Genomic DNA, 15200 nt, shown 5'->3' on the forward strand with positions numbered 1-15200 from the left:
TTTTAAGTAAATCAGTTTTAATGGGCTCTGTTGTCCACATTAATTTCAAAATAGCCCAGTCTGACCCATTATTAAAATAATTTATTACCCATGATTCACATTGAATTTCATTTTTGAATCTTGACAAATGACATTCTGAAATTTTTGAAAATATATATAAGTCGATAAAGACGGTTGGAAAACAAATGAGCATGCTTCTATTGTCTGAAGAAAGATATTTTATTAAATTTATAATATAATTTAAATAGTGTTGGCTTTGATGCAAATCACTATTAAAAATTCCCTCTGTTCTAAGCTGACATCTGTTTACAAATTTCTATTAACTTTCAGAAATCTGCAGTTCATGACCCCTAGACAGTACGGAAATATTTTCCACAAATATCTTACTCTCAAAAAGTACTGGAATGTGTTAAAAATCTAGATGCCTTTTTGAAGCTTGGATTATTTTTTTGTGACAAAACAAAAACTTTACAACTCACTACTGCAAAATGTTTGTAGAAACTTCAGCTTAGTAAAGTGATCAGTAGGCGTAACAAACTGACCAATCAGCAGACCAGTCTTGCTTGTAGTCGAGACTGGTTCATTACATAGACTCTGTGCTTCTTCACCCATCATGCAAAGCGACCAAAACAGATATGCGTACGTATTTACACTCTACTTGTACCATGTGCATATACTTTATACACCGAGACTTCTCAAAATAACTTTATAATACAATGAGTCCCTAGGTTAGTTCATGCCAGAAAGGAGTATAGGAGGCGTGGAGACATGCCTGATGCTGTGGTCATCTTTACAGATGTGGAAACAGCCCACTGAAAATGCAGACGGGCTGACTGAAGAATCATTCTAAATGCAGCGGTGAATAGAAAAACCTCTGCCCATTCAGGGAAACAAATCCAGGTTTTCCCGCAGGTAGCTGGAATTGAGCTGTTGAGAACTGACTGTCATGGCTACCACCAGCTTCGTATTCTGAAGGTCCCAGGTTAAAATCTCGGCAAGAAGTCTGGCTATCCCATCTGACTGTTTCATGTGCATTTGTCAGTCCTTCCAGGCGACTGCCGGTCTCGTAACTTAAATCAGGCAACGACCGCTTCCTTCATTTTCCTTTCCATTTCATCCCATCAAACGACACAAAACAATCTGAGCTACTGACAGTTTTATTGTATAAAATATAAACATAGGATTAGCGAGCTACAGTTTGGAAGCCATTTTTTGTAGAAAAGCGAGCTAAATATGAAAATGGAGTTTAATGTTGTGCACCGCCAGGCTGACAGACCGGAAGGAAGTGTTCCGTACGGTAACTCCAGGAGACAGTGACAAAAGACAGGCTCACGACCTCAAGAAGCAATCGCTGTCATACGCCTCTTTCTTTAAGATCTCAACTCGAGTCGTGGCTTGACTCTGCAGCTTACCAAGATACAGTCATCAAAACACCGTTTATAATCAGTGTTTTGCACAAAAAGCTGAGAGTATGGCCGGTCAATGTCGACGGAAATGAACCTCTTTTGTGTCTAATTAACTGCAGCATTGTCTTAGCAGATCTCACGTAAAGTACACACTTTACAAAATTTCATTTTTTAGTAAAATAAACGAGAAAAAATCTTCATGACGACTTAAGTCAGATCCCTGCAAAACGAACCAACACAAAACCGACAGCCTGACTCCAGGCTCGAGTCAAACGCAGACTCCGCCAGACCCCACCATAGGCCCCACTGTAACCTCGTTTGCATTTCTTGAAACCACCACCAGAACTTCATTTTCTTTCCACATCGAACAAATAGCGCACTTGTACAGACACGTGACGGACATTGGCTATTATATTGCGAGTAGATGGATGATGCTAGACTGATAGAAATAAAGAAAGAAAGCAGTAAATAAACGAATAGAAAAGGAAAGGAAAATATAAAAATTAGTGAAAGGGGAAAGAAAGAAAGAAACAAGGCAGTGGGCATGTCAAGGATAACACATGTACACAAACAGCGCGCCCAGCGAATCCAGAGCGAGTTACCAGGAACAGAATTCAAGATAGCATCACTAAACATTGGGACACAGCCAAACTGTTCCACAATAAAAACAAATGCTGTAACCACTTTAAAATTAAATCGAAAGTGCTGCACTGGTCCACTTTTACTGCTGACTCCCACTTGAAAGCCAATTTTTATTTTTATTTTATAAGAAGTCTTTTGACGGCTTCCACACTGGAGCCACCTCACCGGTCAAATGTCATAAACTGATTACGGTTATAACAGCACACACATAATAAATATTAACCCACAAGATCCTTTAAAACCAAATGATCACCAACCAGCCAACATTGCTTATTGTATTTATGGGTTATATTCAATTCATGTAGACCAAAATGTAACACCGTACTTATATTCAAATTATAAATACGTGCGATGTGAAAACGGAAGGTAAATTTCTAATAAACTTTGAGGATAAACGAACACATTTCCATATGCATTCATTTCGCGCAAGTGATTCATAAAACTCGGAATAAACTTGGAGGAATGGACATCGCAATATCAACGTTTGCAGTGACTGTACGTACAGACACAACCACAAATCAACTGGGGATCATAAAACGTCTAGACAGTAATGCTCGAGATTGTACTGGGAGGGGTAAAGTATCATGAGAGAAATCGCCATAATGATTTACTGACGGAGTCAAGCTGTATCCCGCCCACATGTCCGATCAAGAGAAACGAACTCGGTACATTGCAAACGTCCCCTTTCCAATGCGAAAATGTCTCTTATATGCAATTCTAAAAGTGAAAAGGGAAAAAATAAACAAACAAACGAACACAAAATGAAAAACAAACACGATTTAATGCCGCTAATACAAACGTCCGTCACCGGACACGATCCCGAACCACTGAGTCATCACGACCTATTCCTCTTGGATTCATTTTAATAACATGCATGTCCTTTAGTCCCTGCTTCGTCTTTCAAGTCGCTGTCTTTTGAGAGGTTTCTTCATCAAGGTATCCAACTTCTTCTAGACCTGTTAAAAATTCATTCAGACGTTCTTATCGACATGCGGGCAACAAAGTTACAAATGAAAAAAAAATTGGTGAAACACCATCGCATTGTATTAAAAATTCTACTAAATTAGGCCTATTATAAAAAAAACAGGTCCTTTAATCAGAAATCAGTATTTGATATGATTTGTGAAATTGGGTCACCAAATACGTAATTTCTTTGCATTTTCGTTAGCACGTCTTCGATTTTTTTAAGAAGATATCGGATGAGCGAATCTGCGTTCGGATGACGAGTTAAGAGAAGGGTTTGTATGAGGGAAATTTCATGATGCGAATCTTCGTAAAGCGAGGACTGACTGTACACTGTACTACTGTGAGATGCGTATGTTTTTCTTCTTCGTTGTCGAAAAATGTGTCAGGCCTTCACGGGCAACACCGTCTGAACTTTCTCCAAAGATGGTATAACAAATGGAGGGGCTGGGAACCACGCCAAACTCATTGTCTTGGATATTAATGCTACCTTCCGCGTTGTCAGATTACTTAAGGACACTTTCTCATCTGTACAGATTACGTACCGTGGAATGGCAGGAGGATTACGGTTAATCACGAATTCTGAAGGACATATATACGCAGGTTTCAAGACGAAGAATTGAACCCTGGACATCAAAATACGAAGCAGAAGTGGCGTCCACTCAGATGTGATGTCTCTTTCTTCTACCACAATAAATTTACAATAACTAGTCAAGTATAACATCTAACTACTCAAAGTTTAGCTTTAAGGCGGGTGGACACGGTCTGCAACTGAACTGCAGGGGTCTGATGCAACTTGCAAATGTTACGGTGACTCAGTGACCAAGTTAGTGGTTTTTGTCTGTGGCACGTTCCGAAAATCCGTCTACCGGGACGAAGCCTGACGAGACTGTTAAGCAAGAGCACAAACTCCAGAGTTTCCATACGCGTTCTTTGACATTCTGCATCCATTACTCACTCGCTAATGTGTGAGGCGGGGCCTCGGACTTCGCCAGAATCTCTTTAACCCTTTAAATCCGAGCGGTAGATACAGTGTGTCTCAAAAAGATGAAAACGCACATTCAATTAATGAAATAAAGACATTTTAATAAACTAACACATTACATACGTGAGCAATGGCACTTAGTAAATCTAGTGCATGTTGGTCTTCGTGTAAAGTGACCATTATTATTGTTCTATTTCAACCAAAATTTGAATGTGCTGGCAAATATTAGTACAAATTTCAAATATAAAATTTTATGAGTTTTCATAAAAATTTTAGGCGTTCTCGAGTTGTCCGTCTGACGGAGCGATTTTATTGGGCACCTAAAGAGGTCATGGGAGTTAGATCTGGAAATCTAAGAGCCCAGGGTTGACCTGCAAAGCCATTCTATCTGCTAATAAGTATCTACATCCCATCAGGAACACTTTTTAGACTAAATGATTGGACAACTTGGGATATGTAATTTCTCATTGTCATTACTGTTGTTCTGGGTTGTGACGCCATGTGGACTTGTAGGGCTTAAGATGGAGACAGCATGTCGGAAACTCTGGTATCTACGCTGCGTCACAACCCAGAACAACAAGGATGTATTCACCGTCGTCATAATTTTAAATTCCATACGAATTTTTGCAGTTGTTTCCATATAATTTGATCAAAACTGTACCTGTGAGCGTGGCGACGCCGGATGTCTGTTTGTGGGCGGGCAGCGCCCCCGTCTGGAGCCCCGTTCCGGGTCCTGAGGCGTACTTGACGGGCTTGAAATGGAAAAATGACGGCGAATACCCAGACCCCGCAGGACTCAGCGAACTGAACCGTTCCTCGCGGTCTTCGACGTAGACGCCCTCCTTGCCCATCGCAGCCAGCTGCCGTCCCTTCGGCATGAACATAACGAGGAACACGATGGTGGCGGTGCTGACGAGGCCGAACGCGAGACACGCGTCGCGGTGACGCTCAGGCACTACCAATCCGCACAGCATCCAAATCAGCCACACTGGGATGCTGCAGCCTACCGCCAGGCCGATGAACGTTGCCTCGCGGTAATTGTCACGAATTCCTCGGGACTTGATGGCGAGGACTGCCACGAAGATAATCAAGCACATGACGTAGAGGAGGGAGAGTAACAGGTCTGTATACGGGGTGTGGCAAAGGAGGAGATGGTCGGCTGCGATGTCCTCCGCGGTGACGAGCAGCCTGTGGTGGCGAGGGGGGGTCTCTACCCGCGGTGGCGAGTTTAGCAGCCACTGGGCGCCAACTGCCACCTGGATCAGCACCGCGAACAGCAGTAGTAGCGCCTGGTAGGGTGCAGGTAGGTACACGCCGCCGTTCAGGCTGATTAGGAACACGCATTTGACCAGAAGCGCTGAGAACACAACGGCATAAGCAAATCCAGTACCAAACCTCACGACGGCACATGTGGCGGGGGTTGGCGTGGCGGCCAGCACAGCTCCCAGCACGGAGCACAAGAAAAGCCCCAGTAGCAACATCTGGCCCAGGAACAGGTGGCGCCGGCTAGGGGTCGTTCGCCATGCTTTGCACAGCACGAACACCTCGAAGCCGGCTATGACCATCATGGTGAGCGAGGACAGCACGAGCAGAGGCACCACCCAGACCTCGCGACGCAGCACCCCAGGACCCTCGCCGTCCCCGACACTGCGGTTCACTCCAGGGGGCGGGGGAACGCTGCGCTCAGGCACCAGGAAGAACTCGGTGCTGAGTTCGACTCGGTGCTGGCGCCGGGAGCCGTCAGAGTGTGCGGCAAGCAGCAGCAGGAGTACCAGGACGGGCCACGGATCCATGGGCCACGTCATCCGACCGCAGGCAGCGTCTGTGGACAGAAGGCGATGTGAACAGTGCGTCGTGCCTACCAAGATCGTTGCCCACAGCCACATTTTCTTACCTCCGGTTTACAAATGGTGATAATTTACCGAAAATGAGATTTCAGGTTCTGACGATGGCGAACATGAAGATGACTGTCTTCTGAGATGTTACGCCACCAAGTCTCATAAACTTTGACCGATGTTTCAGAGGTGCTTACTGCTTCCATCACCAGGGCGATCGTGAGACATGGCACAACATCCCAGAAGATAACCATCTTAAATTTATTAAAACGTTAAGGCAATTTATTAAAGCATCGCTAAGTTACTATCACAAACAACAACAAAATTAGATCGTCGTTTACAAAAGGTCGAAATGTAGTAGAGTTCTCGTATATGACCTAATAATTTGTGTAATTTCGGAACAAGACCTACAGCTTGCATGGAAGAAACACATGGGTTCAGCATTAACCAGTTGAACAGATTTATAATAAGACGAACATTACAGAATTTCTAAGTTAATTCCACGAAAGTATGTACTGACCTTTCTGAAAGTGGCAGCATGTGGAACCGCGAAACACCCTGCGCAGACTGCGTTCACTACAGAGCGTTCAAAGAGCGCCAGCAGTTTCCTCCCCTTCCAAATTCCTCTGTTTCCCCCCCCCTCCTGCCCCCCCCCCCCCCCTACAGTGATCAAAATACTCACGCGCCCAATCCCACGACATGAATGAAAACATCTCCGACATAAAGTGAACTTACGCACTCTAGATAGATTGGACACGCGACATTACGAAATAAGAAATTACGCCAGCATTTCCGGAAAACTTCTAAACAAAACTTCGAAGAAATTTTTAAAACTTACAACATATAAAAAGCATTTTGTATTCAAATATTATAGCTAGACAACGGAAGTAACAGACACAAAAGCACGATGAGAATGTTGTACACATTTCTTATTTACCAGTTTATGCTACATACCTCGCCCATCTCAATCCCTCGCCAATTTCTTGTTATGGTGCTATTTTACCTGCATCAGAAGCAAATATCTTTCTCTGAATGAGTAAAATAAAATAAACGCCTTACTGCCACAGCGGACAACACCAACCGGTAGAATATGCTTAATGATTTTGGGAGAAATGAAACCAGGAAAAATCATGGATACAAATTCGCTTAAGTGACATCACATTGTTATCTCCGTGCGCTGCTCCGGTTGGCATGGTACAATTCCCGGGTGCCATTTCTCATGCTCAGGGTATTCAGAACAATTGTCCTGCGTTCCACTTTCAGTTCCCACCTAACACAGACCTCCAAAAAATTACGTAAGAGCACAACTTCCTCATAGTTCTAAATACGCTGCTGGTTGTCTAATTATTTAACTTTCTCATGTATGCACTTAGTTACAGCAGCGATAGTTAATTAGTCATTGAAAAAGGGGGGAATTATTTGTGAAGATTTTGTCAGTCGGTTATCTTTGAGGCACCTCTGAGCCAGAAAGATAGATTTTTTTTTAAAAAAAATTTCGTCTGTCTGTGCACTACTTTAGAGCCTGAAAGCTCGAGTGTTATTCACGAAATGCATGTCTTATTAACAGCGGTCATGTCAGGACGTGAAGTTGTCAGAGAGCTATGCTAGAACGTGCTTTGTGAATCAAGAGTTCTTTTGCAGGGCAATCATTTTGTAGTCTGTGACCACCACGCTCAAGCACGTTCTATTTATGTTCTAAATGTTGTGAAAAACAGGAGAAGTTTCAATATTGCGTTCCAGCTTCAGGGTGCGCTATTCTATTCAAGAAGCACCACGAGAAAACCATTCACTTAAGTCTTTACCATTTCGGTAGCAGGAAACACATTTCAACATCTTCAGAATTTATTTATTTATTTAATATCTTCTGCATTTTATATCCTTGTTTTAAACACATCCTACACCCATACAAATTAATGACAATAATTCACCTGAGAGTTGATAAATCGTTATTCAATAAATATGTGTATGCCTTTCGATGCATCCATCATTCACTCGTGGCTTCAGCAGGAGGTAGTCATAACATAACCTAAAAAAAAGATCGCATCCTATTGACTGCAGCAGTACCATACCAGCATCGCGAGGGTCATTGCCCCCTTTCGGTGGTCGTCATCTAGTTGTTTATGGATTTAGTGCCCTCTCTGCAGCATGCGACAACCGAAGAGGTCAAGAGTCATCACGATGTGCATTAACATGATCCAAAGCACAGACGGTGGAGGAGGGGGGTTCTTAACCGATCTTATCCATCGAACCGTATCACAATACAGATCTCACACCATCTGGTCCCATCACCTTGCACTAGACCTTACGTTCTGTACACTCACGAAACACAGACCGACCACACAAATTTAGTTGAGGTCTGCAGGTTATATAAATAAATTGACAGAAATAATGCACCAGTTTTCTGAGAAAGGCGGAAAAGAGACCACCAGACTTGAAGGATAGAAACAAATGTGCTCAATAAGCATTCTCGGACATCCGAAAATGGATTTTCATTCCGGCCAGTTTTGGATGCAAGCTCTACAATGCGCCACGCTAACCTAAACTAACCTAACCCAACTTATTGAAAATATACACCCTTACCGACTAGCCATTGCGCATTGTCGTCTGCGCATAAAATAATGCAATTTGAAAAAAGTGTTAACAAAGCCCATAGGAATATCACTCCTTTAAAGCGAAGAGATAACTATTCGTTCAACAATTAGCAACTCTGCATTTTGCCCACACAAAATATTTACAGGTTTCATGTGCTTTTCAGAAGCAAATAGTGGTTATTTTCTTAAACAGAACAAACTAAGTGATATTTGTTTCGGGAAAGTGTTGTGTTTTCTTTGAGGTAGGAACTACATTTGTATATATTATTTAGATGAGATTCAGCTGAAAAGGATTAAGGACGGTGTGCTTATTGCATTAGTAATGTGTTTAGATCTAATTTCTTTTTTCCAATTGAACTTTTCAGATTATAAAATAAATAATAGTCCTAGGATAAATACATACGCGCACTTACTGTGCAAATACGAACGAAGAACTTCCGCTGTGAAGTCCAAGTCGGCAAATAATGAAATTGTGGATCGACTACTCGGACAGAAATGTGTGCACATGCCAACACACTACTCTGTTATGTCCACCGGTCCTCATATCGTTTTTCGAAACACTTTACAACGCTTAGGGAGACCATAACGTTTGCCAACCAAATACAGGAATCCGACTTAAAAACGCAGTTGACTACGAAGTGATACAGCGCTGAGACGAATGTCTGTACCCCGAAGAGATAAGACGCAGGGGGGCGAGAAAAATATTACTGTACTCATCACCTCACACTATAATAAAAAAAGTCAGAAATTTGCGGGACATGGCGAAATAAAAAGTGGGTTCAAAAAATTCGGTTGGACAACCCCAAATAAAGCAACCGCCTTGGAAACAAAAGAGCAGATGTGAGGATAATATTAAAACTGATATCAAAGAAACATGTAAATGTGTGAGCAGGATTTAAGTGTGTTGGTAACCTGTCTTTCGGTTTGTTAATATTTAATATTTTGATTTTATACCAATATTTCCGCGGAATATGCTAACCCTATCTTCAGAGTTGAAGACAGGAGGGTTAGGAAGCTGATGAGGTACGCTGATTTAGGTTGACGTTCAGGCTCAGACAGGGTTCAATGGCGGACTTTCTTGAACACGACTAAGTGCTATTCAGAGATTTCGCTGCAATTAGAAATCGGCCCTTAGTAAGGCAGGATATCAATTGGGTTCGATATTTTAATAGAAGGCGATATTATTAAAAAGTTACTGATACGAGCAGTTTCTGTCCTGAGTAACTTGGTATGAGTGCTCATGAACTCATTCATTGAAGATGATAGTCTTATATAAAAGCCAATAAGACTCCCACATATGTTCAGTAATTGTAAACGTGAGTCACGGAGACTGAACTGCATTCCAGCGGGGATGGTACATCACGGAACAGCCACCCACAGTGTGGTCACTGGTAACACGTCCACAGGACTCTAATCAAAACAGCAAAACAGCGACGAGTCAAGTTCAGAAAGTGAAAGTGTCCTGAAAAAAATAAAATACAGCTACCGGCTAAACATCTTTTCTTCTTCCGGTGCAAACTTGTAGCAAAAAATAGTAGGGTGGTGAAGATCGATGTTAAATTTACAGTCAATCAAGAGCCATTACCACAGTTTTCCCACTTCTTGTGCACAACGCTAGTAAACAGCGAAAGCAGTTGCAATGTTATTCATCCGGGGACTCCCCCTGTGGCAGACGTATTGGCATTCAACAGCCGCACGCCGCTTTGAATAACAATGAAGTCCACTAGTTATGCATTGTTATTCGCAGCGTGGGTGGGAGAATCAACACAGGAAACACTTTTGTGTTTTGGTAGCCATTTTTCGTCACAAAACTCCACCAACTAGCAAAGTTATTTGTACCAGTAGAATATTACGATATTTAAGTATGAAAATAATTTAAACACAAATAAAACGTGTTCAACCAGCTGAATGAGTAATTCAGCCACAGTGGCAGTAGAATTCGAAAGTTATAACTCACTAACTACAAAGTCCGCCAACGGATACGACCCAAAGCCACATGAATAAAATTCGCATTTCGAAAACGCATTTTCTGTAAGATTCATTTTGATTTATCCTCCACATGGTCTGGGTTCCAAGTGACAGAAACGCATACTAACTCTCGTTACTGGATATAACTCTTAGCCATTTGAATATATTTCAAGATCCATTTTAATATCATCCTTAATGTTCCAAGTGCAAAGGAATGTATGCTTTGCATTAGTAACACGTATATTTTAAACTCAAATTTCATTCCGTAAAACTAACACAACGTCATTTTAGGTAAAATGTAACAAGAACCAAAAAAATATTTGCTAACATAATATTCTAATAAGATTGGAAAGGTGCAATCCATTTCGGGGTACACTGAGTTTCCCCTCATGCTTTCTTTATATCTTGGCACTCTAAATGCTCTTAGTTGTGTGTGTGTGTAGTATATGTCGAGACTCGTCCACATTACCTGAGTAACATTTTACAGCTTTCTAGTGAATGATCTGATAACTGCATTCCTAAATTAATAAATAATTGCTAGCCGCATGCGTTCAGTGCTGCAGAGATAAAGGTAAAGAATATATCCAACAGAATAAAATTCAAGGTGTCAGTTATATCCAGCTGTAATAATTATACTTGTATATTATCTGCTGCAATGCAATGTAGCCCATGAGTTGGCGTTCTGGACTTGCATAGAGATAGTCAGTAGTATTAATAGTCTCACTGTCGTCATATTTTTTATTGCGATTTTAAATTGTAAATATGTTACAGAATGTCATGATATACGAGGTGCGATCGGAAAGTTTCCAGACTGAGCGTATAAAAAAAAAAAAAAAAAAACCCGTACACTTATCTCAGGTATTAAATTCATCCATCACCCTCGAAGTAGTTCCCCTGGGAGTGAACACAACGATCCCAGCGCCGCTGCCAAGCCTGGAAGCATCCCTGGAAATCTTTCTTTGTCAGCCTGTCAAGCACCATCTGCGATTCTGCCTGAATCTCTTCTATCATCTCAAATCTCCTTCCCTTTAGCTGAATTTTCATCTTTGGGAAGAGGAAGAAGTCACACGGAGTTAAATCCGGCGAATAAGGAGGGTGCGGGATGACGGCCATGGTGTTTGAGGCCAAAAACTGCCTAACTTTGAGGGCGGTGTGCGCTGGCGCGTTGTCATGATGCGTCGCATGTGGAGTTCTTCCTTTAGAATCAGCTGACAGGTCCCATAGCCTATCCCAACAATGTCGCACAAGTCGTTGATGGTACGACGTCGATCTTCGTGAATGGCCTGCCGAATCTTCGTAACATTTTCGGGAGTTGTGCTCGAAGATGGTCGTCCAGAACGCTCGTCATCATCGACAGAGGTTCGGCCATTTTTAAAACGTGAATGCCACACAAAAGTTTGTGCACGACCCATTGCGGACTCCCCAAATGCTTGTTCTCAGGGGAACTACTTCGAGGGTGATGGATGAATTTAATACCTGAGATAAGTGTACGGGTTTTTATAGGCGCAGTCTTGAAACTTTCCGATCGCACCTCGTATATAGATTCTGTTCACGTTAATTCGTCGTGTAAAACCTTAACGTTTCCATACGTCGCCATGTTTGTAATTTATACTTTTTAGTAGCAAAGTTTGTAGTTACATTTGTTATCAATGCAAAACTGAAAGTCAAAATTTTTGTTCCACCACCACGTTGCTGTTTTGCACCCTTACAAAAGACTGTCTGCACAAAATATGCATATTTTTTTCAGTGCTGTATTATCATACATCATTTCAGGGTCTTACATTAGGCGGCGTTAGTATCAATCTCAAATCAAAAGTTCGCGCGTCCGCCATGTTATTTATCAATTGTCGAAAATCAAAAAAGTACGAGGCATAATATTTACGTCAAATTTAACCGAAATACGTCCAGAGGTCTTTTGTTGAAACATGCAGACATACAGACGGACGGACAGACACGATCAGCCCTGCATTAGACGGCGCAAAGGACGTACAACAGAATGTTTCATATCATTGACTGAAATATTTAAACATTGAAGTCAGCAGCTCCTCAATTAATGAACTGGCTATAAAGTATTTTAATTACTTACTCTGTTATCTAGTTAGGTGGTTAATTCGTTGGATGGTCGCATCTAATTATTTAGGTAATTAGCCACCATACTTGCCTGGTCAGTCAGTGCTGCTGCGATTTCATGATCCCTCCAATCAGCGCTCGGCAAAGTTCAAATAGAAACGGTACTCTCCGACAGCCACGTGTTTGCCCACTGAAGATATGCAGGATGCACTTTGACCGCTTCAAACTTGGGCCTCACGCTTTGAAGTTTGGAATTCAAATGAAGAGTCGACAACAGAGGTGGATTATTTCTTCCGAGCTAGGGCTTGCTACGTCATACGTCCACTCAGCAGGTCACTGAGTTGCAGGGTGTAACCTTGCGTGTGCAGTGTAGACCTACGGGCTGTCGTCAAACGTCACGCGGTGGTCTTGCATTCAAATCACTTGGCTCACGTGATGCGACATAATGTTATTGTGTGTTGCATTCATCTTGTACACTCCTTCTAGATGAAACTTGTACAGGCCTACCTTTACCAAAGGACGAGTGAACACTGCCTGGGAACGGGAGCAGCCGAAAAGTTGTTTTTCCCCAGTTACATGATAATGTATGTCACTTTCTGCCAATTTCTCTTCTGTTATCCAACTTCTCTTTCGGCTTTGTAGGGTTAATTGATCTTCAGGTATAACAGCCCGTTAGATACGAGTTATAACCATCTCTCATTTCCCAGAAAACATATCAAAATTATTCATCTTCTTGGCGGTCTTCTGAGTAATGGTTTTCCGACGAAAATTGTGAACAAGGTTATGATCCTTCGGGTTCCATGTAAGACGAGAGATTTCTTCATTATCTGAGCACAGTATCAGCTTTTCAAGGAGTTCGTTCGTGCGATCACGAAGCTCCTCGGCGTCTAATTTGTTGGGTCCAAGCACCATTCGGCATTTCTTTCATTGAACGATGTGCAACAGATATCGAAATGCAGGTGCTGGGTTGGACCGGCGTTAATTGAACAGATGTTGGCGGAGCATCTCAATGCTTCTCCACTTGAGGGAGGTTCAGCAACCTCTGCGTTCTGCAGCGTCACTGCTGACTGTCGGACGTAAGGTCTCCTTTGTTGTGTTGTTATGGAAACGAAGCTCAGGTTTTTGTTCCTTTGAATGATTGATAGGTACAAAAAGGCAGCGAGGAAACAGTTGCTTCGCTGATAGGCTCTGAAACTTCTATTATCAAGGCACACAAAAGCTTAATTAATTGCACGGTGCATAATGTTAATATGGTGTACATATTTTCTTCTTTCTTTCTTTCCATCATAATTTCTCTTCTTCGTTCCTTCTTTCTCGTTTTCCACACTTTTCTTTTGTCCCATTCTTTCTCTCTTCATTTCTTTATATCTTCTCTGTATTCTGTTATCTTTTACTGTCCTTCAATATATTTAATTCTCTCATTCTTTTCCCCTATCTTTTACTCCCTTATCTTTCTTTCTTTATCTACGTAACATGTCTGCTTTTGCCCTTCGATCCTTATCACACTTTTCTTCAGACTACAAATTATGGATCCGTGACCATGATACTCTTTCCCCTTCCATATTTTGAACAATTTAACCAATTTTAACTAAACTTGGTATGAATTTTGAGTGATCGGAGGTCATCCTAACCTCGTACATTATTTTAATTTTCAACAATGAGTAATAACAATAAGACAGACGCACGAACTTGAAATGAGAGCAACACTAGCGAAGCTTCATTTAGGATCTTCAAATTATGTACGGTAATAAATAATTCAAATATAAGAAATTTCTGTTCAGAAATTTTCAATTTAAATGCAAAACAACAGACAGCGCAGTGCGAAAATGATCTTTGGCTTATAATTTGACAGCTACAAATAATGAACCATTAGATCTAGGAATGTGAAATATGGCACGGGGAAATCATTAACACACCTAAAAATTAATTGTCTAGTAAAAACGCACGTCTCTGAGAACTAACATAGTGTAAGTTTTGTTGAACACACCTAAGTATGCGTACAAAAAAAATATTCAGTTCGACTGATTCGTTCCACACACAAATGTTTTATTTATAATTCAATCACGTTTCTTATCGGAACCTATTTTGAGTAGGACGCCAGTTCCATGGATTATGGCTCCAACCCTTATTTTCCATTGGTTTACGGATAATCCGATGTTATACACACTTCAGGAAATGAAAACGGGTCTCTCTGGTTCGTTATATCAACTGTTAAAGTTTGCTTTCGTATCACCAAAAAGAGTAATTGATTTTCACTATTATTTTAAGAACTCATATAGCGCCAAGCGTTGTAGCGTCTAATGGGAATGATACATTGAAAATGCTATCGGGGGAAGTGCTCGTGGCCTATTTTAAAGCGAAATAAATTTGCCTGGAAGGGCTTAAGGAATTCACGAAAATCCTAAGGACAGTCAGTCTCATTGGAATCAGATTACGGCCTGTGGTCGAGGTTTGAATCTGGTCGCAGGGGAAATGCCACGAAACAGGCCTGTTTTTCAGCACCTACACAAAGCTGCCGGCTACATTGTTTACGACCGGACCGCCCGGAATTTATATCACTTTGTCCGAACCGGTCTGGGCCAACTGGTATTTTATTTTCTTTGAAAATGTTCTTTATCGGCCACGTTCAGCGTCTATTGTACCAAAATGTTCCAGAAAGGTCGTTGATATTGTTCTATATGAATATAAAGCAATCTGAGGAGATGCACCGCAAATAGCAATTCACTTACTTCATGTAAAA

At 41.6% G+C, this 15200-nt stretch overlaps 1 protein-coding gene across 3 annotated transcripts in view; it reads right to left on the minus strand.

The window, feature by feature from the left end:
* The window catches only part of LOC110838771 (metabotropic glutamate receptor 3), a 59254-nt gene that overhangs the window by 3432 nt on the left and 40622 nt on the right, over positions 1 to 15200 (minus strand). For all 3 annotated transcript variants that reach the window (XM_087349089.1, XM_087349087.1, XM_087349088.1), the window contains one exon: positions 4658 to 5818. In XM_087349089.1, the coding sequence (XP_087205215.1) occupies positions 4658 to 5818 (1161 nt within the window). The remainder of the gene's footprint in view (positions 1 to 4657; positions 5819 to 15200) is intronic.

This window comes from Zootermopsis nevadensis, unplaced genomic scaffold (genome assembly GCF_977971745.1).
Source record: "Zootermopsis nevadensis isolate Lab colony 2312 unplaced genomic scaffold, Znev_1.0 Znev_ptg000015l, whole genome shotgun sequence".
NCBI lineage: Eukaryota > Metazoa > Arthropoda > Insecta > Blattodea > Termopsidae > Zootermopsis > Zootermopsis nevadensis.